Genomic DNA, 24,360 nt, shown 5'->3' on the forward strand with positions numbered 1-24,360 from the left:
TGAAATGTGCAACGCGGGAAAAAAAAAACCCCAAATTATAACTGATTTGACCATTACTATAAAAGGGGGCACGGCTACAAATTAGACATGTATCTGACCAAGGACCACCAGATGAATGTGGCTCAGATCTGATCAGAAAATATCAAACATAGATCCATACAGCTCTCAAAACATCAAACATTAGCATCACATTAAGGTTTAAAAAATATATAGAAACTAATTAACAAAAAAAAAAACAGGTTTATGCCACTTCATCCTAGAAGGTTCAAGGCTTGTAATGCGAACGCACGTGTAAAATTATGTAAATATGTTTAAATGATGGCCAAAACACTAAGTAAGGAGTAAGCAAAAGGTGACAACTACTAGTGCAAGTCTGTTTTTCATCACATTTAATGTTAACTAATTGTTAAAAACTACTCAAGCTGAATTGAATACAGAGAAAAGGTACAGTAGCCTCATCAGGCACAGGTACAGTATCTTGCCAAATAATAAAATCTAATAAAATGTTGCCTCAGGCTTTTAATTTGTTTTATTCAGGGTTCACAGGGACATCTCTAGGGCATTATTAACCAGAGTTCTAGCTAATGTGCAAACTTTAATCATTAATCATATGGCTATATCTTCCCCCCCCATTAACCTTTTCATTCTGAGTAAAAGGCAGTATTTTTCAGTATAAAGACAGTGGTATTGTTCTGCATTTACCATTGTTCTGGTAGAAATGAATCTAAATTCAGTCTAAACTAATACACTACGTATGTTTCCCTCATTAATTGAAAGTATAATTGTGAACACTTGCATTGCCATTTCCTCTAACAGAGCAAGGGGAAAAAATGGAAGAGTATTTGAACTGAGATAAGCAAACGCACTTAACAACGGTTTTCAACTTACTAAAGGTAACACAGCAAAAATACATTTTATTGAACAAGGCAGAAGAGCACAGTTATTTACAAAGAAACATATATAGTGGACAGATCAGAGAGAGAACACTGAAAGGAAAGAAACCTTTGAATAGATATTTCCAGAATGATTCTAAAAAACAGTTTTCATTTTCATCATGTCGGCAGTGCCCTCCATCACAATGTTTTCAATGCGTTTGTGGTACTGCTCCAGTGTGGTAAGTAGCCGATCATAGATGGCCTAAAGAAATAATTAGACATGATCAGTCTTATTACACGGATCAGCTGAACTAAAAGGCAAACTACTGCTTGGCAATGATGCACACATGCGGAAAGAGTTCAAGCTGGAAAACAGTTGCACTGTCTATAGTAGCAACAAACAGAAATGAATACCTGGGCTTTTTCACTGTTCTGGTTGCAGGTATCACGAAGCTTCTGCATCTTTTCCTTGAACTGTCTGGTTTCCGAATTGATGTGTTTAATCCGATCTACAATCTCCTCCCGTTTTTCATGGATTTTGTCATATTGCCTTGGCACAAACAAAATTTGTATCAGTAAGCACTGAGAGTAACCAAGTGTTCCTTTTTCCAAAAATATTTTAGACACAGCACTGTGCAAAAGTCAGTGACTACCCTTCATTTCACTCTTCATTCTGATATGATCAACACTGAATGTGTTTGGGATCACTTGGATTTTGAGTAGCAGAAAATACAAAACCAACTTATAAACCCCACATTTACACTTGATATTTGCAGTTTGTGTCGCTTTGTGAAATGGGAGTGACCGAGGCTGGTCTGGAAGATTGGGGTCCAAAAAAAAATTCTTCCATGTTGATGCAGTTAGCATGCAGTATCACTTGTGAATCATAAACAGTAACAACACAAATGTGAACTTAATTAGATCAGATAATTATATACTCACAACACAGTGCTACACTGATCTTTAAACCACAAAAGTAAGGTTTCTGCAAACTGACTGCATATCATGCAGCCTCTTTTTCATGTGCTTATTTATAGCCAGTGGGGAGGAAGAGCCATCTTCTTAGAAATCAAACCAGCCAAAGCAGTAGCTGTACTGGCAGAAGACACAAATGTGTGTCAAAGTTAACCAAAGTTGAATATGATTTCACACTCCAAATTTATTTTTGCTTTGGAAGTTTATGCAAATTCAATTTCGCTAGAGAAATTTGACTGGCAAACACTAGTGTGACTGGGCCTTTAGACTTTGGAGGTGGGGAAAAATAGCCCTGGAGATTTCCCTGAAAAACCAAAAGTGCGTCTCCTGAAAAGAATGGGTGCTGTAATAAAGGTAAAGAGTAGACTAAATAGTAAACTAAATACTGAAAAAAAATTGAGGCTTCTGTATACTTTTCTGTTAAATGTTTTTTGCTTTTTTCATGCTAATGCTAAAAAAAGAATCTTGTACTTGATGGCTGTTTTGACCAGAAATTTACTAAATGAAAGACACAGTACAGTACTGTACATGCGAAAGATACTGTGATAAATGCATAGCTCGTTCTTTCTGCCTCAAAGCTTACCCAATAATGCTCTGTACATGCTGGTCCTTCAGCTCTTTCTTCTTCTGACGGCGAATCTGCTGCTTAGACTCCTTGTCCAGTTTCATCGCCAGCGCTCTCTTCAGCTGACCCTCTTCATTGCTAAGTCCCTTTAGTTCCTTCTGCAGAGTCTCAGAGAGAGCTGCTAGGCTCTGGACCTGTCCACAGAGAGACAAGTTTGGTTATAGATAATGTGTGATGTGACTTTTGATAAACATGGACCTAAAATCCAGCACATCGATTTGATCCCGAGTAACAAAACATCTAAAAGTGCATCTGAGGATCTTCCAGTTTTCTTGTACTTTTCTCTGAGGTCCACTTGTGATGTTTGTGTGGGTTTATGTACCAAAAACAAACATTTTTTCCAATCTCTGTTCTGAATGGCTGCAATGAATTGAGCACCATTAAAAAAAACAAAACAAAAAAAGGAGTCTGGGATGAAATGCTCCTTATAACCTCAGTGTGAATGGGCAGAGCTAAACCGTTGTTAGCTAAATAGAAAGATGTGTGTAAATGTGCTGTTTTCATGCTATTACAAAAAGAAAGAATTCAAAACAGGCTGTTTTTGCAGCTTAGTTTCTATATAAGAACTGTATGGACTTGGGAGAGAGCAGCATGTTCTGACAATTCACACATTCTATATCAAACCTTTGTTTCAAAAAGTGAGGATCGTTTTCCATAATAATGATTCTTTGATACAAGTACTAACGTGTCAAAGTGAGCTTAAAGGAATGACCTGTATACCCAACTTCCCCCTTGCCCCATGTGTAGTTGATTGATCTGGCACCAAAAAAATGTTCTGGCCATTCAACTACACTTTGGGTAAGGGTAGAAACTGTAAATTTGACATTTTGGTGAACCGTTCTTTTAAAGCTTATTGTTTCTAAAGCTTTACATTGCTGTTATTTTTCTTCAATAATTACTTAAACAGAGTAAATTAAATATATCCACATTATATATATTTTTGGGAACACCCAAAATTGCATTAAATTATAAATGTACTGTATCTATTTATAGTAATTTCTTATCTGCTTGAAGACTTGCCCAGCGCTTTTTAAACAGACAGCATTCTGCATGTTTTTGTTTTTAAGTATTATTTATCATCAAGGTTATACAGCTATATCAGTTATTACAGAAAACATCTCCAGCTCTGTTCATCATTCTGGAAAAATCACTTTTGATCAGAGTAGTAATAGAGACATTCTGCTTGATGCAAGACAGGATATGTGCACTATTTCACCTCTTCCTTCTGCTGGTTGGTCTTGCACATGCTTGCTTGCAGGTCATGTAGCTGCTTCAGTATGACCTGAATGTCTGTTTCTCCTTGGCTGGCACACTGCACCTTGATCTGCAGGTCCACGAGCATCTCATCAGCCAACTCCTAGATTTAAACACATGCAGAACAGAACAGCAAGTTCAAGTACTGACAGTCTTCTGTCGCTTAGATTCTTGACTTAGAACAACCATTACACAATCCAAATACTTATTATCCCCTATTGAGATAAAAATGTTTATATCGCCTGGTGGTTTACTGATAATTACAATATTTGGGCATCTTCTGTTTGTGAAGCCTTTGTGTTGGCCCTTGACTTTCTCGGTTAAGAAAAAAGTCAATTGTTCACCATAAATATTTCCCACTAGTGCCAGATTTCCATTAATACAAACCATACTCACATATCATGGAAAAAAACAAACTGTAACAAAGGTAAAAGCTTATGTTAGATATGCAGATTAGATATGTTATCGGTCATTCCTCCATGATAAATAAGTATCAAGCATGTGCATGAACAGATTATCACAGCTTCTTATCTTTGTGCCATTTTCCTACTCCAAAACGTTCTGTGTGTGAACGGCGCCTCCTAGCATTAAACTGCAACAGGTTCAGCTGCTACCAGGCTGCTGTGTTACTGTGGTGATGTATTTTGGGTGGTATATTTGTGTAGTTCTATATGGCTTTGCTATTACTGAATATGGAGAGAAATTAAAAAAGCATCATAAATTTCTTTAAAGCTGTAAATTAAAACTTAACCTGCCTTTTGACCCAGACATGAAGGTAAGTGTGCACATACAGTAACTAGAGATGGCATGATACTATTTTCTTGTCTAATACTGACATATGTATTGCAATGTATGTCAGTATTGTCCAAACAAATATTTTTCACAAAAAAGAATGAAAAGATACAAAAAACACAATGAATATTTGCTAATTGATTACTGATATTTAAATATTTGTTTTTGTATTTAATGCTTCCATTGGAAATATTCTAATCAAATATGCATACATTTGCAAGTTAAAAATAAAAACTAGTCATTGGATGATGTTAAAGGTGAAATGTACTGTTATTATACAATGTTCAGTTAATTTTGTAATATATACTCAAACACGAATCTAGTAATATATAGGAATGGGCTTCAAAACCGCACTGCTCAATGAGATCTAAGAATATGCACCATTTGTGTGAATGCTGTCAAGATAAAGGCAATAATTCTATTCAGAATCTACAGGAAAAAAGCTTTTCATTGGTTTATGAAATGAAAGTGTGGGCGGAGCTTAGCCTCCATTAAATTCACAAAACACGTGAGTGTGCTGAATCCTGAAAGTGCTCAAATACTGTTATACCACAGAAAGAACTACACAGCTAACATCACATCACGCACTGACCTGAATTCATCAAAGTTACAAGCAAAAACTTTCACCAATCTTTGGCGTATAGGTCAGATTAATTTCATGTCCGGGAGGAGTGTGAATTTGGGTGTAATAGTAACAACCTAAAAAAAAATTGCTCGATTTGCAGCTATCTGACTAAAACTATTATAAATATCATCTATGATGCTAATACTACAATTATAGGACTAAAAAGAGAAAATAACTATAATACTTTGTGTGCATGGCAATCCAGCACAAAAGTGGATGTACTTTTTACATGAACATTGGTGTAAAGTAAAGCCATAAACAGTAATTTCGTTTTATATGACTGACACAGACCAATTAAAATACAAAAAATAGAGCTAGTGCAGAAACCTCACACTTTACTTCAGTAACAATGATTTAAAAATATTATGAAGAAAATGATCACTACACAAAATCATTCTATTAAAAAAATTAAACACAAAAAACAAACAAAAAAAACCTAAGCCTTTATGCTCATTTCACATTTTCTTTGCAGTCGTCGTAATTTTAACACTAAAGCACTAGTCAGTAGGGGGAGCAGTGCACTCACTGCACAACGAGTAAGCTGGCACTTGATTTCATGCATGGGTTCATCATTTGCTCAACTCTGCTTGTTTACAAAGTAAAAAGTACACAATGTAATTCGTACATCGGTAAAGATGGGCAAATCTGCACTCTTTTATCCTAATTTGATGAAAAAAAACAAAACAAAACAAAAAAAAACATTGCGAGCAAGTACTCGAGGACAGATTTGTTACAGAACTGAATGACATTCACCCTCTTATATCCCAACCAGTATTTCCCACTAAAATTGATTCAATACAATCATTACACCTCTAACTATAGCTACCTACCTTTGAGTTTTTGATGTTCTTTATGTTCTCCTTCATCTTCTCCATTTCATTCTTGACCTCTTCAGGGGACTCTACGATCTGAGACTTGAGCTTGGCTATCTCATCCTTCTGGGTGGCCACTTCTAATTTCCTCTGGCTCTGCAGACCATTTAAGATTGAGACACAAGTTCAGGATCCATTCTAAACTTATGTCACTACACCATCACAGGTAGCCATATGCAGTAAACATCTTCACCAGTCAAGCTGGAACTTAGGATACAGAGACTGCGTCAGTTGATATATAACTGAGAAGGTGAACAGTTAAATGCTAATGTTCCTGTACATACCAGTTTCTGTGACCTTTCTGCAATTTCTGTTTTGCACTCCGCAACCTGTTCATTGATGGCGCTCTGTAAGAAGAAAATAACGTCACTGTTAAAGTGTCTGGGGTAGTAAAAGACATGCAAGATTTCACTGGGTTCCTTGCTTTTTATGCTGTGGGTACCCTTAAAGACTACTCCATATGTACACACTGCACCTACAACCCCAAGGTTTTTTGCTGGTCAATATGGAGAAATGACCTCACCACTTCCTGAGACTCCTGCATGGTAGCACTGTTCACTTCTTTGAGGGCTGCAGCCAGTTCCTTTGCTTCTGCTTGCTGCTCAGGTGGGATAATCCTGAGTGCGGGAAGTTCATAAGCATTACAAAAATTGATTCAAAGAAGGACCCACAATTTTATAAATATATCGAATATCACCCAGACTTGTTAAGATTCTGACATTCGTTCAAAGTTTAAGCATGAAATATTTACATCAATTTCTCGATCTTCTTCTCAGCTTCCTTAATTCCTTTAGTGTAGGCCTGAAGTTTATCCATTTCTGCACGCTGTAAAGAAAAATAAAACACTGCTTTAAAACAGTATTATATGGAGTCACACTGCTTTACATTCAATCAGATAAAGCAATATCCTTTAAAAGAATAGTTTGGCCGTAAGTCAAAGACAATTTCTCTCAAGTAGCCTAGATATAGTCTATCAGCTAATAAATGTGTGGCGTCTACATTTGCTACACCACCAATGTAATGTAAGCTTACACTTCAATTATCACTGTGCAAACTGCATGCCTAAATCATCACACCTACCTTAACCAGTTAATTTGTTAGCTAATCAAATCAGACAAATAGACAATGAGTTATGATTTAGGCATTCAGACTCCAGTGCTAGGTAGGGTATAAGATTCCATAGCTTGTTAGCTACATTACCTCTGTCTACCCAAACATGTTTTGGCTGGTCAACATTTGAGGTAAGAGGGAAACTGTCTAAATTAGATTTTTACTAAACCATTGCTTTTATAGTGAGGTTAATGAGATGGACAATCAATTCAAGACTCTGGTGTATAGCATTCCTGATATTATGGCCAGGCCTAGTCATGCCTACAGCAGACTTACAAAACTCTGCTGATGCCCTGCAATTATTTCCAGCCTCTGCTTCCTGAAATGTAGAAAGTTCTGGATGCCACTCAAAATGGTGATTGTGCGTTTTGGCTCTGTGATGAAAAGGAAAAAGACAAGGAAAGGTGATAAAGGGCAGTCAATAAACCAATAACAAAATAAAAAAGGAAAAAATTTAATTCCACTGACTCAGATTTCTTTACAGTGGTGGTGATAGGAACCAGAGGTTGCAATGTCCACAACAGAAATACTATCCAAAACCACCAGTGAACCTAAACGTGTAAAATCGTAAATCTGAAATCTTTCGTTGAGGACTACTTTGTCTTGGTAGGTGAATACCTTATTGTAAAACAATGTTTGAGAATCAGATGCATTTGTAACCATCTTATCTAATAACTTTCTGCAAGCGAGCTTTTTTGGCATTAAATGTCTGGTTCCTATCGTCACCATGGTAAGCAATTCTTATCAAGTTTTCTTAGAACACATTTTACTTCAAACTACCCTTAACGATTCAATTATGCAGAAATTTTGAAAATCTGTAGAATTTTAAAGCGGACATTTAAGTCTCATCAAACTCAAAAACCACTTGCTTCTAAGTGTTCTTCTGAGCAGAGGTGAGATTTTGATACATGAAACCTAAATAAGCAACACATTCGTCCCAGGACTGGGGAAAACTTTATAATTAGATCAGCTGTAAAAACAGAATGTTACTTATTATTACGATAACACTGTCTAAGAACAACTTAAACTTCGACAACACACATATACTCACTCGGATTAAGCAGGTCGTTCAATGAGAAGTCATACACATGGCACATGGGTAAAAACTGGCACCTGAAAGGAAGAGATTTTTACTCATCCATACTGCAGTCAATATATGAAATCACAAGGAAAGATGGAACAATGTTTTTACTGAAGTTCACTTTCAGCCTTAAGATGCACGTCTGTAAACATTTAGTAAATTAAAACATCTGTTTAATTACATTTTAGGTACCCATCAGAGATACTAGCAAATTTTGTTCTGAACCTGTCAGCAAGTTAGAATAATCTACTAATGTTCCCAAACAAAAGAACAAAAATCCACTTACATGGATAAGTAAACACTCATAATTGGTATGGCACATTCATACAACATAGGGCACTGGATGTTTTCAGACAGAGGAGCCTGAAAAAACAAACAAAAACAACAACAACAAGAAATCAAGTGAGATATTTATTCTAATTGTCTCATCCATGAGACCATGTGATTCTGGTATTACAGACATCAGCCTTCTTTTACTCATTCATCTATATTTTACCTGATTTTAATTGATTGTGATCAACAGAAGATTTTAATTGATCATAATCAATAAAACCTGAAGAACCACACCACCATATTCAACCAAGACAACCAAGTTAATTCTTAAGTGATCCAGCTAATTAGTTGCTGCTATACAGCAGTAGTTGGTAACTAACTAAGTTGGTAAGTAACTACACCCACTAATCATGTACTTCAGCACAGTTCTAATTAATTGAATATTTCATATGATAGTTTTAATATTACTCAAGTATATATATATGAGAAAATGTATCTACTTAGTTCCACTTTGACCATTAAACTTCGGATACTAACTGTTTTTTTTTGGGTTTAACTTCATTCTTTTGTTTTGGTTCAGCTCCTGCGCTGCTTTGCTGTAGCTCATGACTCATTCTGGATTGTTATCTTTATTTTAGACCAACAAGAGAAGAACAGAGACTTACAAATTTAAATTCCTAAGCTGAAAAATTCCCCTGCAGATCTATTACTCTTTTTCCCTTTTATTCTACTTTAGTTATTTGACTTGAATGATAGATTGACTTGACTCGAAAAGAGATGAACTGATAATTCGGGGCCGATATCTGATTTTTCACATACATATCGGCCAATGCAGATACACAAACATTTCATAAAGTGTAAATATTTGGACTATAATCACATAGATCAAAATAACAGAGAAAGCTAATGTTTATTTGTAGAGATGAAAAGCAGTAAAATAACAAAATGCAGACAATTTAGCATGGCATCCCAGAACTGGCTAAACATTCTGCTCTTCAGGAGCAGATAAATAAAACAAATAGGTCATCAAATATCATTTTGAATTATCAGTGAAATCTAGACAACAATACAATGCCGATCTTTTTTTGAACAAATATCTGCCAGAACCGCTTCGATTCAGATATCACTGTGCATCCCCAATCTCACTGAAGCAACAAGACCTTCACTTGAGGGAGGTTCAAGGCTGCTCTAACCACCTCTACACATTTCAGAGATACAACTAAGCCAGGCACAAAAATGCTACTCTACAACAAATACAAGTACAATCATACTTACCAGGTAATGGCATTCAGGTCTAAAGCCATAGAGAAGATGCAATATTCTCATGTAGAGTCTCTGTATAACCTCTGGCTGCAAGGAAAACGGGTGAGATTTCAGTAACACGTGTACGTAGATAACTATCATATCACTTTGAAGGAAAATGGTTGCTTCCAAAATTTCAGCTCACCTTTGGGTTTGGAGTGATATCACTTTTAGCAAAGTGTTTTGCCTCCTGGCCCGTCAAAACATCGGTGCGGAAAAACTGCACGATGGCATCTACTTTGTATACTGGGAATGTGTTTTCCATCATAACTCCTACAAAGAAAGGAAAAAAAAAATCAAGATGACCAAATTATCATTTATAATTGTATATCATGAGACATACTTCAATATTGATTGAGTTTTAGCAAAATACTCAGTAGATAGTTAGCCTTAAATTCATGACAATAACCATAAAAAAAAAACCGTTTGTTGCCAAGTGGTTTGTTTTTATAATTTTTTTTGTGCACGTCATCACGGAGCCTTTAAGGGGCCATGGTAAATACATACATAAACACAAATAAACAAATAATTTAAAAAGGTAATGACATTCGTATTCCCCTGCAATGGATTTATCAAGGAAATGCAAAACTTCTGCGAGAGAATGCAAAACTTTTGCAAGGCAACAAATAAGTATTGCAAGGGACCTTTGTGAGGGAAAGCAATAACATTGCAATGGAAAACGACGTTGCAAATTTATTTCCTCAACGGCACTTCAGGGGCTCCGTACCACACTCAGTGCATCCAGAACCTGACCGTTAACTAATGCCATTTGCTGGGGCTTCAGAAGATAAAAAACAGAGTAAAATTCCTTTCTGAAAATCTGGTTCATGTTTACTATACTGAGTAAGGTTCCCTTTTGTGCCATTTTAAAAGGGAATCCCACCAATTTTCCAGAATTTCTCCATAAGTCAATTACTAAGAACAAAAAGAAATTCAGGGTAGTTTGGTGTATAATGTTTTATTCTAGAGAAACTTACCAAGACAAAATTGTTCACAGTGGTGGGAATTAGACATTGGAAAAACTACATCACAAAACGTTACTGCATGAAATAGTTATGGATATGCTGCCTGATGCTGTAAGATAGCAAGATAGTTTTGAGAAGCTTTTGGGCTACAATGTACTTTTTAAAATTCATTAATGGTGGAGACACACATGTTGGGTGTTATAAGGCAAAGAAGTCCCCAATACACCTTTTGTTTCTAGAGTTACTAATAATTACCCGTTATCAACATTCCATATAAAACTCAGAAGACACATGTAGGTTCACTGATGGCTTTGGATAGTAAATGAAATGGCTATATTTGTGTTGTAGCTATTGTGACCCCTGGTTCCTATCACCACCACTGTAAAGAAACCTGAGTAAGTTTCCCTACACTGAACCATTTCACATCAAGCCACTCTGAACTTGTTTACATCTCAACGATGGAAATATGCATACATTTTGAAAAAAAAGATGGCATTTCACTTTAAGAGGAAAAACAAAACAAAACAAAACAGTCCAAACAAAATAAGTTGGGTCTAGTTTATAAGACATTTTTGCGAGTGAAGGCTCTCAGGAAGCATGAGCTGATTAACTCAATCACAAACACATGAAAGAAGCACAGAAGATAATCAACTGGCACCGCCACACTGAGCAACCTCTCTAACTTTGCTTTCTGATCTACAGGAAGGTTTGGTCAACAGAAGCCACAAATACTGATAACTCAGTTTCTAAATCGCACCTCAATTTGCTCCAGTAAAACAATTCAACCGAATTGTGCTACATTGTCGAAACATCCTACCGTACCGCATATTTTTAAGTAGCGCCTTATAGTTATAGCTTTAATAACTAAGATATTCTGATGGCCTAAATTATCCTGTCAGAAAATGCTACCAGCAGTGAAATCTATAGGTAAGATAATTAGCCTAAATCTCCTTATCAGTAACGTCACCAGCATTAAAATAATTAGGATATTGTGATCGCCCAAATCACCTTATCAGGGAGTAATAATATTAATCGGAGTATGTACTGAATTAACACTAAAACACAAGAAAGCGTGTGAAACATTTAATTACTACCTATAGTAATGATATGCGCATGCTCAGTAGGACAGCTCGATGGGTAGGACAAATTGAGTGCTCAACTATGCGAAACTTCATTTTTGCAACAGAAAAACTGATTTGTTACAAAAGTAATCACCACGAGGCCGAATCTTTGCTTCTTAATGTAATTTCCAGTTCCACCTTAAATGGAGCCTGAGGCGCCAGAATGTAACTGCTGAACCATTTAAGGTGGAACGGGAAATTATAGCTACTAACGTTAAGCAGCCGAACTGAGCTTCGTGTATCCACACATAAATCATACTTAATGTCGCGAAATCTTTGTGTTTATTGTCTAACTGACCAATAATAATAATAATAATAAAGAAAAACTAATAATAATACAGAAAAACAGTGCGTACAAGTGACGAAACGACCGTTAACGTTACATTATTTGTTGACAACTAACAGTAAGCGCTACAGCAGGGCGGCTGAGAGCTGCGTTAATGATGGAAACGGCTTAATGCAAATAAGAACAAGTTACCATCTCTTTCTGAATTCGCTTCAGCCATTTTAGTAAGAAATAAAATGCATTTAACTCGACAATCAAACCTTTTTAACCGTAACAGTTTTTACCTTCGCCGCCGTTAACACCAACGAATTTAAACTTTCGGCGCCTCTGACGTCAGTTCCGCTAACGACAGCGGCCAGTGCCACAGAGCGCATGCGCTGCCACTCAGCGCGTTTTTGCTCGGAGGCATTTTTACAGTATTTTATTTAGATTTATTTATTTTATTCATGTCCACCGAATATAATTTTATTTTATATTATTTTCTTATTTGTTATATTTTATAATATGTAAAATATATAACGTAAATAACAAATATAAACAAAAACAAAAATAAACAAATATATCATATTGTATAATAATACAAAATAAATTAATTAAATAGCACAACGTTAAGTATAGAAATTACAGTATGTAAAATGTATACCATATACTTAAATAATACATATGGTAATAAAGTATACATTAACATAAAGCGAAAGTAATGTTTCTACAAAGGTTTTTTTTTCTAAAAAAGGTGATAATACATACATTAATGCAGTTAATGAGTTAATGCAGAACATTATGAGGAGACATTTTTTTAATAAGTCTGAAGGCCTTTCTCTTCTCTAAAACATCAATTTAATGCGCCAGTGGGTTAAGATTGACACTCAGTTAAGCTTTTAAATGACCACAGATGAGTAAATTCAGGAGTGTTATTTGATTAACACGCGGCAAATTCACAGTACGCTCCTTACAGTATGTAAGACCACAGATATAAGTACCCATGTATAGGACAGTATAATCAGCAGCAAAAGAGTCAGGCGGAGAGCTAGGACACCTAAGCAGCGCTGGATTAGGTTGTTGTTTTTTTTGTTTCCCACCCGTTCTCGTACAAGCCCCGCCCTCCTTCACTGGGAATGGGGAGTCGTTCATTCTAACAAACAGCCGTTTTATCTTTTAATCCATCTTTTTTGTTTTCTGATGACATAATTCAGCTTTACTGACAGGGATATTATTTTGGCATGTAAGATTTCCGTTCTCACCAGTAAGAATTCATGGCTTGAGTTTGTTCTAAAGGAAAAAGGTTACCACCATGAAAAAAATGTAATGATAAAACGTGCTAATCCAAATGAAAATGACACGTTTTAATTCTTTAAGTCTTACCAGCCAGCAAAAACTGAACTGTACCACTAAATTATTCATTCCATTAAAATTAATTGGAAAAAGGCTTACATTCGTAACAGTGAGAACTGAAATTGTAATATAATATAATAATATATAAATAATAATAATAATAATGATGTTTTTTATTTCATTTCAGTGGTTAGATTAGCCTTCAGGTGCCGAGAGCTGTTACCAGATTGGGAAAGTCTGCTTTTAGCTGGAAAGCATCAGTGAGCTGGAATCCATTACGACAGGGGTGTCAAACCTAAGGAGTAAAAGGGCCATGTTAGAAAATCTCAACAAATCTGTGGGCCAGATTTGAACTGCAGCTGAAATGTAGCTAGTATGTTTGCAGATATGACTAGTGTGGACTTGGAATTGGAATTATGTAGAGTTAAGGTGTAACTGCCGTCCCGTAGATTGTTGTAATATTAACAGAAAACTAAAATACTGCAGGCCAAATAGGATTCTGTCATGGGCCTTGTGTTTGACACATGGGCATTATGAGATACTCATAGCTTTGCTCCCTGGTGTCACTTAAACATTACAGATTTTTAGTCTGTAACCACCTCCACTCAGCCTGCAACTCAGTTTTATTTAATTATAGTTATTATTTTTATTATTTTATATCATTTTATTTTATCTTTGTAATTTTATCAGTGTACTCTGATTTGTTTGATTATTTTACTCTTGAATTGTCCTGACTATTGTTTATTAGTATTATTATTATTAATTTCAACATTTGCTTTTACAATTTTTTTCAACGTTTTTACACTCTATTTTTTCATTTTTCATTATTCCCATTTCTTAAAACCCTTCTTTTATGTGTATCTACTATTAATAACATTTTTCGTTCAAATTGAAAACTAAAAAAGTAAAAATCTAAAACAGCTGATAGGGCGCCTGCTTGTGATGATGAACTATTAGCCAATCACAGCGAAGGAAGGCGGGGCTTTCCCGAATGCGGGTGGGGAAAACACGTTCAGGTCAGGCTGCTCAGAGTTGACGCTTTTTTTTACAGGTGTCCACGTCTGAGTGCTGCACTGTGCTGTTTTTGACAGCGCATAAAGTGATAAAAGACCAACAGCTCGCTCTCTACCAGAATGTCCTTGCTGGACTCGGACGACAGCTACGATTTGGTCTTCAAAATAGTTTTAGTCGGGGATGTCGGAGTGGGTAAAACCTGCGTGGTTCAGCGCTTTAAGACTGGCACCTTCATCGAGAGGCAAGGCAACACGATCGGAGTGGATTTCACCATGAAGACGATGGAAATACAAGGCAAGAGAGTCAAGGTGGGTTCCTCCGGTTCCTCTGGCTCTGGTAAACGTGTGAGTTGTCATTTGGCCCTCATTACAAACTAAGAGTCCTCACAAAGCTCTTAAAGTTGGATTTAAACGGGAACTCCACCGATGTTTCAAAAATTCTGCATAATTAAATGGTTAACATGTCAACAAAGTCATCCAGAGTGGTTTGGTGTGAAATGCTTTGTTCTGGAGAAATTTGCCGAGTCAGAATTGTTCACAATGGTGGTGATAGGAACCAGACGTCCACCTCTAAAAGCTTCTTCGCAGATATATGAAATGGTTATGAAACACTGCCTGATGTCTGAATCATTTTACAGTAGTTTTGTGATAAGGTTTTAAAACTAAGTTTATATATTTTAATATGTTCATTGTGGAAAGATACAAGAAGGGTGTTCTAAGGCAAAATAGTCCCGAAAGAAATCTTTATGACTATTTCACCATCGTCAACATTCCATATAAAACTCATGTATAAACCTACATGACGACTCGTGTAGGTTCACTGGTGGTTTTGTATAGTAAATAAAATGGCTATATTTGTATTGTAGACATGGCAACCCCTGGTTCCTATCACCACCACTGTAAAGGAACCTGAGTAAGTTTCACATCCAGCCACTCTGAATGACTTTGTGTAAATCTTAACCACTGAATTTTGCAGAAATTTTGAAAAATCAGTGGGATTCCCCTTTAATATTCCCTCTGCCTGTGTTGTCTTTAGCCAAAGTGGGTTTGAAAGGCAGTGACTGGCTGTCTTTTATATTATGCATTAGAAAAACAGATTTAGGGGAAAATATCTTAATTGATTGCTGATGGTGTGAGTTGTTGACTTCAGTTGAGTCGAGTTGGCACGACAGGTTCAATGGACAAGTTATGCAACTCAGCCATCAGCTCAGAGGCAGGTTTATTTGCCGTATACGTTGGCATGTATCAGGATCTCACTGTTTGGCCACATAAGCACACAAGTGGCTCCGCTGTCAGTGTGTGGGTTGTGGAGCCTGATGACACTGACTGAAAACTCATTTGGCCTTACTTAAAAGTGACACTAGCAGACTAACAAAAAAGGCCTAAACTAAAAGCATCAATAGGCAACATCAACATACAGTTCCACTCATTTAAAAAGTACTACACACTTGAAGATTCCTTAGTGAAGTTTCCTTAGTAGCGTTGTATATAGAACCATTTCATGATTGAATGGTTCTTTGCATGGCGAACTGTTTTTTCAGATTGATGGAGAATGCATATGGTTCTATATAGGTTTTTTTTACTGTTAGGATGTCAAACTTGTAAGAACACTATATAGATTCAACTGAACCATTTACAACACACTCTCCATCAATCTGAAGAACCATTTCACCAGGCAAAGAGCCATTCAAGCATGAAAGGGTTATATATAGAACGCACGGTTCTTAATAGAAGCATTCCTTTTACTAAAGAACCCTTGAAGAACCATCTTTTCCATGTGTTTACAGACTTTGATGATGGTCTGAAAAGAAACTGAGGTAACAATAAAGTGGAATTCCACCAATTTTTCAAAATTTCTTCATAATTAAATCATTAATATGTGAAGTTATTCAGAGTGGTTTGATGTAAATATGTGCCATTCTGGAAAAGGAATATTCAAGGTCGGTACTGTTCACAGTGATGATGATAGGAACCAGACGTCCACCTCTGAAAGTTCCCTCACAGAAAGTTATTATATGAAATGGTTATGAATACACTGCCTGATGCCTGAGACACTGTTTTACGATAAGAAAGTTTGGGCCTAAAACAGATTATTTATAGAGTCTTTCTTGGTGGAAGGGGATGTACATGGTGTTCTGAGGCACAATAGTCTCCAAAGAAAACTATTTTTTCAGATTTACCATTATTATACCATTATTATGGTTTTTGCATGAGAAAAATAAAGGTATAGAAAATGGCTACACCCCTGGTTCCTATCACCACCACTGTAAAGAAATCAGTCAGTAAGTCAGTCTACAAAGAACTATTTCACATCACACTACTCTAAATGACACTGTTTACATCTCAATGATTGAAATATACTGACATTTTGCAAAGTCAGTGAAATTCCCCTCTGATACTGATGATATGTGATATATGTGAAATGTAATTCGGATTCTGGATGCAATGTTTCTTCACTTTCCCCCTAAAAGTGGCTCGTTGTAGTGAACGTTTCAGTGGCATTCAATTATTAATAGTGACTAATTGAGTAATTAAATGCACAGCCTGAGCGCTGAAGCACTGGGATGGTAAACTGTGGTCAGTTTGCTTGTTTTGGGGCCGGTGGATGGTGTGGACACAGCAGACCGTGTGTAGCTCCAGTGTGAATGCACACCAAGCTCTAATGGATGACTCAGCGAAATGTCAGCACTTTTTCTTCCTGGTTGAGTCCTGGTTCTAGAGGATGAAAGTCTAATTCACACTTCAGTGCTAAGCAATATTGATCAAATTGAATTGTTTCGATATTTTTAAATATATATATCAGATGATACCTGAGTTTTCTTTAATGAAGTAATGACCCTGTGCTCCCTGGGTAGTCTAACTCCATGTTAGAAGAATGTTCAAGGGGAATTCCACAGTTTAAAAAAAATTCATAGTGTCATTCAGAGTGGTCTGATGTAAAAAGCTCTGTTCTAGAGAAATTTACTGACTCAGAATTGTTCACAGTGGTGGTGATAGGAACCAGATGTCTGAAGACATTTTTAAATACATTTATGTTGGGGTACATGTAGGGCATTGTGGGGCAAACTAAATCCCACAGATTCAGACTTTCCACAATTTTATCATTGTGAACATCATATATAAAACTCAGAAGACGTGTAGGTTCACTGGTGATTTTGGATAGTAAATAAAATGTCTGTATTTGCGCTGTAGACACAGACCCCTGGTTCCTATCACCACCACTGTAAAGAAATTATTCTGATAGAGCTTCTTTACACCTCAGTGATTAAATATGCAGACATTCTGAAAATCAGTGGAATTTCCCCTTTAAACCCATTTAAAAGGCTTCTTCATTTGTCTTGTTGGATAGTAAGTTTAATGGCTATATTCCTGTTAAAGGCATTGTGACCCCTGGTTCCTATCACCACAGTCTTTAAGAGATCATGTGAGACTATTCTGAATGACTCAGACATGACATGATCTGGCAGAAATATTGACAGATTGGTGGAATTCCCCTTTAATCTGGTGTAGCTTGTTTTGATTGACCTATTTTGTTTCACCTCACACAGTGATGTAATCATTAATCATTAATCAAAGGACAATGTCAGAAAGAAAACTACTATTTTTTAAAGCATTTAAAATTGTTCTTTAAAACAATCTGAAGTAACCTGTAAACGAAATACACCGCAGTTAAATTCCTGGATACCATGTTGCACAAAACACAATTAAATACTGAAAACAAGCCATGTGGAAACAATAACACCACTTTTTTATTAAATTATTAATATATATCTCTGAAACAGACGAACAATATCATGTATCGTGTATCGATATAGACAATATGTCACCCAGCACTGTTTACACTATGTTTAAAGTATAATTGCTTGCATATATAATTTAGTAAACAAGTGTTCTAAATAGCATATAGGCTCCATTCCAGTAGAAAGAGTGACGATATTAATGTTGTTAATGCTGCTGTGATGGAAGTATTTTTGTTTGAGCTGCTGTTGTTTTGTATAGCTGCAGATCTGGGACACGGCAGGACAGGAGAGGTTCCGGACCATCACCCAGAGCTACTACCGCAGCACCAATGGCGCCATCATCACCTACGACATCACCAAGAGGTCCTCTTTCATGTCGGTGCCTAAATGGATGGAGGATGTGAAGAAATATGGTGGCTCCAACATCGTCCCCCTTCTAATAGGTCGGTGAATTGCTCGTTTTTCTCTGCATGTTTTAAGGATAATGGTACGTTTAAGAAATGATGAAATAATGATTAATTTTCTCAGGATGTTTTACACAGTCTTATGCAGAAGTTTCGACAAGCCCAGTCAAATTGAAAGTGAAAACAAGTTACACATACAAGGAACAAGCTTAAATATGGATTTTTTTTCTGAAGTTGCACAAAAGTATTTAGACAAATGTATTGAACACTCTTAAAAAAAGATGGTTCTTCAAAGGTTCTTTTGATAAAAACATAGATCTATATAGAACCATGAACACTCAAAGAACCCTTTGCGTGATTGAAGGGTTATTTGCTTCATGAAAGCGTTCTTCAGATTGAGGAAGAATGTGCTGTAGATTGTTCTATATAGAACTTTTTTAAAAAGGGTTCTACACAGCCCCAAAGGGATACTTCTGTGGTTACAAGCTCATATTGTAACAATAGCAGAACCGTTTTTGGTATATAGATCTATCAACAGCACAGTCTCCATAAAACTGAAGAATGCTTTCTTGACGCAAAGAACCATGCGATGGGTTCTTTGAGTGTTCAAGGTTCTATACAGAACCATCTTATTTACTAAAGAACCCTTAAAGAATCATTTCAGAGTATAGTCAGACAAAACAAAAATAGAACTCTTTAATTCAAGTTGTCATGTTTGAACAAAAAAAGGTTTCACGTATTATCTCAAGAAAACCCACAGTGAAGCATGGTGGTGGGTGCATCATGATTTGGAGCTGCTTCACTGCAAACTGCGCTGGAGGGTTACACGCTATTGAAGGAACCATGAATGGAGTGATGTGCCGGGAGATGCTAGAGAACAATTTAATCTCATCAGCCAAGAAACTGCATCTGGGGAGAAGATGGACATTTCAGCAGGACAGCAACCTCAAACACACAGCCAAAATAACCCAAGACCGGTTTCCCAAACCAGAAAAACATTTTTGGCGTTCTGGCCACTGGAAACGGCCTAGCCCAGGGGTGCACAACTCTGGTGGGCCGGTGTCCAGCATAATTTGGTCGTGTTCCTGCTCAAAGACACCCACTAAACATGGCAATTAACAGATCAGTTGAATCAGGTGTGTCTGAGCAGGCAAATCACCAAACTATGCTGGAGATCAGCCCTTCAGTACTGGAGTTGTGCACCCCTGGCCTGGCCAATATCCTGACTGGCTATTGGCTACTGGCTAGTACAAAGTCAAAAGACATGTGTTTTCATATTAATTGTAAAATACTCTGTCTGGGCAAAAGTATTGGGGCACCTACTCATGACACCTACAGGAGCTTTTATGACATCCCATTCCAAATCCATAGGCATTAATATGGAGTTGCCCCCCCCCCCTTTGCAGCTTCCACTCTTCTGTGAAGCTTAGAGCCTGGCTCGCAATCTCTGTTCTAGTTCATCCTAAAGGTGTGTGATGGGGTTGAGGTCAGGACTCTGTGAGGGCCAGTCAAGTTCTTCCACACCAAACTCACCCAGTCATGCCTTTATGGACCTCGCTTTGTGCACTGGGAGAAAAGGGCCTTCCCCAAAATGTTCCCACAAAGTTGGAAGCATACAGTTGTCCAAAATGTCTTGGTCTGCTGAAGCATTAAGATTTCCCTTCACTGGAACTAAGGGTCCTAGGCCAACCCCTGAAAAACAACCCCATATCATTATCCCTCCTCCACCAAACTTTACAGTCGGCACAATGCAGTCAGGCACATAACGTTCTCCTGGCATTCGCCAAACCCAGACTCGTCCACCAGACTGTTAGATGAAGAAGCGTGATTTGTCACTCCACAGAATGCATTTCCACTGGTCCAGAGTCCAGTGGCAGCAGGTTTTACACCCCCCACTGCCTTGTGGCAGAGGTAGCATTGTCATAGGATGCCATGTCACTGAGCACTGAGTACGATCCATCCTACTGCCAGTGTTTGTCTATCGAGACTGAAAGGCTATGTGCTTAATTTTATTAACCTGTTAGCAGTGGGTGTGGCTGAAACACCTGAACTCAATAATTCGGAGGGGTGTCCCAATACTTTTGTCCATATCGTGTGTCAGTATACTGTATACTGTAGCACAGGGTTGGGGTGGAGCTTTTTACTCTCTGAGCCACTGAGCGATTTTGAAAGGTAAATGTTTTACGACTGTATGTTGGTTTAAGCTTCAGTGTGTTCTGCCATCCAGGTAATAAAACGGACTTGACTGACCTGCGTGAGGTTTCCTTCGAGGATGCGCAGACGATGGCTCAGCAGTTGGACTTTATTAGTGTCATTGAAACTTCTGCCAAGGACTCCAGCAACGTGGATGAAGCATTTAACAAGATGACGGCCGAACTGATCCTGAGACACGGCGGGCCCATGTTCCACGATAACGTGACGGACAGCTTTAAACTGAACAGCAAAGACGTGACCAATGAGGGCTGGGGCTGCGGGTGTTGATGTCGAAGTTTTGGTTTCCGGCTGGTTGTGTTGTTATTAGCATTCCTAGCAATATTCACTTAAATCTGAACACAGGGTTCTAGTCGTGTGAACCATTGCTCAGTCAACGATGACTGAAATCATTTAATCAAGAGTTTTTTCAGGGACCAGTGGATATATCATATCAGGCTCAGAAGCGGCCGCGTTTTTAGAAAGATGAATAGACGGGAAGGGTTCAGAGTACACAGAGGAACCGGGTAGTTTGTGGTTGGTTTTGATGGGAACATTGAAGTTCCTACTGTGATTATAATGAGCGGATTGATATGGCTAATTCTCATCAATTCATAATCTGTGAGATAGTTTAAAATAAGCTAGCTTCATTCACCTGCCATAGCTTAATCTCCTTAAATTACAATCAGTTCATTCCGCTTGCTAATTCAAGTACCATTCAGACAGGATTCATTTTACATGTGGAGGTGAGGTGATGGGACCAGTGTTTCTCAGTGATTTTAGTCCCCTCCAAATCTGCCATGTCCGTCATTTTTATTGACTGCACACTCCCAGTCAGTAAAGATATATTAATCCCAGCTACAAAACGAACTGTAGAAGTAATCCCAGGTTATATTAATCCCGTGTTATAAAACAAACTGTACAAATATCCCCAGGTTTTAATTTCCTGCTATAAAACAGGAAGAATAAGAAATAATCCCAGGTTATATTATATTAAGAAATAATCCCAGGTTACATTAATCCCCTGCTATAAAAAAAAAAACATAGAAATACCCCCAGGTTATATTAATCCTGTGCTATAAAACAATCTGTAGAAATAATCCCAGGTTATATTAATCTCATGCTATTAAACAAACTGTAGAAATAACCCCAGGTTATGTCAATCCCCCGCTATAAAACGAGAAGAAGAAATAATCCCTGGTTATATTAATCCCGTACTACTAAGTAGTCTCTAGAAATAACTCCAGGTTACCCTAATCCTGTGCTGTAAAAAAACAACAGAAATTAAATTACCTCAGGTTATATTAATCCAGTGCTAAAAAACAAACTAAAAAATATTATCCCTGTTATGCTAATCCTATGCTATAAAACAACCTATAAAAATAACCCTGGATTATATTAATACCGTGCTATGAAACAAACTGTAGAAATAACCCCAGGTTATTTTAATCCTGTCCTATAAACAAACAGTAGAAATTTCTCAGGTTATATTCATCTCGCCTTATAAAATGACCCTTAGAAGTAATCCCAGATTATATAAATCCTGTGTGAATGGTTCATAAACGTTACAGACACCCTTTAGTAAAATGACATGATCCCACCACCCCATATATAACTGATCCTGTCTGAAAAGGGTGAAATGGGTGAATTAATGTGACAATATACAAGTGTTTCTCACATGCCAGTGTTTACTCCAGGTGATGCATATGCAACAGATGTTTTGTAGTAATGCTGTAATACATTATTGTAATACTGTATCTGTTGCTGAGAGACACTAATTACACTTCATATTATTGCACAGCTGCATTACGACTTCAGCAAGCGTCCTAGTGTTCAACTGGAAACCTGTATCCGTTAAAATCAGTGCTCTGGAATTAGGATGAACATTTCCAAGTGAATACAATGAAGAATATATGATGAACAGAACTGACCCTCATCTCATGACCATCCCCTCAACTGAAAGAACCTTCAGTTATGCACGTTACGTGAATTCAGGATCCTGTCAACTTATAGAAAGACAAATAGGAATTCTAGGAAGTGTCTAGGAGGGGTCATCACGACTTAATCAAGGGAAAGAGATGGATAAGCATCTTAAAGGGGAGTTCCACCAATGTTTTTTTCAATATTTCTGCATAATTAAATAGTCAAGATATAAACAGCCACAACGGTGGTGATAGGAACCAGGCGTCCAAAGCACTTAATGCCCCTAAAACGCACTTTACAGGAAGTTATTACACTAAATAACTAAGTAAATAGTAAGTGAATAAATAAAATTAGAAAATAAATCAGTAAAGAAAATTACTTTATTTGTCTCCAAGTTTCTCTACAGTGAACCATTTCACACCAAACCACTTTGAATGGCTGTTTACACCTCAATCAATGAATTATGCAGAAATTTTGAAGAAAGGGGGAATTCCCCTTTAAACGAGACTGATTTTACTCTTTACTGCCATAATGAAGTCTTCTTGTATTCCTGAATGTAAGCTCATAAGAATGTTCATGCGTAATAACTCATGAACTCTAAATTCTTGAAAACATTTCCAATCATATTTTGTAATAATTTTATTTTATTTCAATTTCAGTGGCTGTTGTATATTTTATTTACATTATGTAAGGTTTTTTTTTTTTAGTTAAATAACTAAAATAATTTTATTAAAATCTCATGCAGCTTTTTTTTTACAGCTGCATTAGCAAGTCAAAATGTCTTTGCATCTCAAGCCAGTTGTAGCCACATATTTTTACTGTTTATATTCTGTTTACTTTTAGATGAAGGTTAGATGTTTTGTTTTGTTTTTTTTTCAGTAACTGAAGTACACATTTTGTTTTTTTGTAGTAAATAGAAATAAATTAGTAATTTTTACTCTACATGTAAAGGAAAGTGATACTACATTTTTGAGAAGCCACTTTTACTAGTTTTTTTAGATTTATGGATTTTTTTTACTTTGCTGTACAATTTGTACTTAAGTATATTGGAGGATTGAGACATTATGTAGGATTAAGAGATGTTTTTATTTACTTGAAAGTGAATTGTAATGGAATCTTCCAGAGTGGATGTCTTTAGTGCCTTTTAATACAGTGTTTATACTGTTAGAATTATGAATTTGTAGTGTTTTTCTAGGGACAACAAAAAAAAAAATCTAACTTTGAATTTTATCTTGATATTTTATTAATCAATGACATTTTCTTCTCTAATGACATTTTTAATCTATGTATGCAGCATAATTTAATTCTCTGAATGACCCGTTCATATTGAATAAATTGTTTTATTATTTTATGAATAAAACTTCGATGCATGAATAATAAGTTGGGATACATGGATGTGCTTTATGGGTAGGAATTCATAAAATATCTAATCAGTCCTACTTTAAATTAAATCAGGTGCTGCTGATGGAACTGAACAAATCCATGCAATGGCTGTAAAGAAAATCATGAACCAAATCTGTTTCCTTCTAACTGTTTTCTTCTAATTAGCTTCTAATTTAAAACCAAGAGCTTTTCTTGTTTTATTTTTTTTGTATTTACGTT

At 36.6% G+C, this 24,360-nt stretch overlaps 2 protein-coding genes across 2 annotated transcripts; one reads left to right on the forward strand and one right to left on the reverse strand.

Moving 5' to 3' along the window:
- Positions 1–626: 626 nt before the first annotated feature.
- On the reverse strand, positions 627–12,498 carry nuf2 (UF2 component of NDC80 kinetochore complex). The gene is made up of 14 exons (XM_036559609.1): positions 12,441–12,498; positions 9,930–10,057; positions 9,758–9,832; positions 8,496–8,572; positions 8,180–8,241; positions 7,405–7,502; positions 6,770–6,843; positions 6,542–6,635; positions 6,303–6,365; positions 5,977–6,114; positions 3,692–3,832; positions 2,434–2,609; positions 1,290–1,425; positions 627–1,137 (listed from the first exon to the last, which is right to left on the reverse strand). The coding sequence occupies exons 2-14, from the start codon at positions 10,050–10,052 to the stop codon at positions 1,030–1,032; spliced, it is 1,365 nt and encodes a 454-aa protein (XP_036415502.1). The 5' UTR covers positions 10,053–10,057; positions 12,441–12,498; the 3' UTR covers positions 627–1,029.
- A 1,975-nt stretch (positions 12,499–14,473) lies between these two features.
- rab43 (RAB43, member RAS oncogene family) lies at positions 14,474–24,138 on the forward strand. Its single transcript, XM_036559544.1, has 3 exons — positions 14,474–14,810; positions 18,501–18,684; positions 20,873–24,138. The coding sequence occupies exons 1-3, from the start codon at positions 14,622–14,624 to the stop codon at positions 21,124–21,126; spliced, it is 627 nt and encodes a 208-aa protein (XP_036415437.1). The 5' UTR covers positions 14,474–14,621; the 3' UTR covers positions 21,127–24,138.
- Positions 24,139–24,360: the final 222 nt, after the last annotated feature.

Source organism: Colossoma macropomum, unplaced genomic scaffold (genome assembly GCF_904425465.1).
Source record: "Colossoma macropomum unplaced genomic scaffold, Colossoma_macropomum, whole genome shotgun sequence".
Lineage (NCBI taxonomy): Eukaryota > Metazoa > Chordata > Actinopteri > Characiformes > Serrasalmidae > Colossoma > Colossoma macropomum.

What these genes read in the sequence shown, in the direction of transcription:
- nuf2 (XM_036559609.1), bottom strand. Translation starts at nt 10,052, where the DNA reads ATGATGGAAAACACATTCCCAGTATACAAAGTAGATGCCATCGTGCAG. An exon ending in AAGAAGATCGAGAAATTGAT is followed by an intron (nt 6,636 to 6,769) that starts GTAAATATTTCA and finishes TCCCGCACTCAG; the next exon opens with GATTATCCCACCTGAGCAGC. An exon ending in TGCAGGAGTCTCAGGAAGTG is followed by an intron (nt 6,366 to 6,541) that starts GTGAGGTCATTT and finishes TTCTTCTTACAG; the next exon opens with AGCGCCATCAATGAACAGGT.
- rab43 (XM_036559544.1), top strand. Translation starts at nt 14,622, where the DNA reads ATGTCCTTGCTGGACTCGGACGACAGCTACGATTTGGTCTTCAAAATA. An exon ending in TACAAGGCAAGAGAGTCAAG is followed by an intron (nt 14,811 to 18,500) that starts GTGGGTTCCTCC and finishes TGTTTTGTATAG; the next exon opens with CTGCAGATCTGGGACACGGC. An exon ending in CATCGTCCCCCTTCTAATAG is followed by an intron (nt 18,685 to 20,872) that starts GTCGGTGAATTG and finishes TCTGCCATCCAG; the next exon opens with GTAATAAAACGGACTTGACT.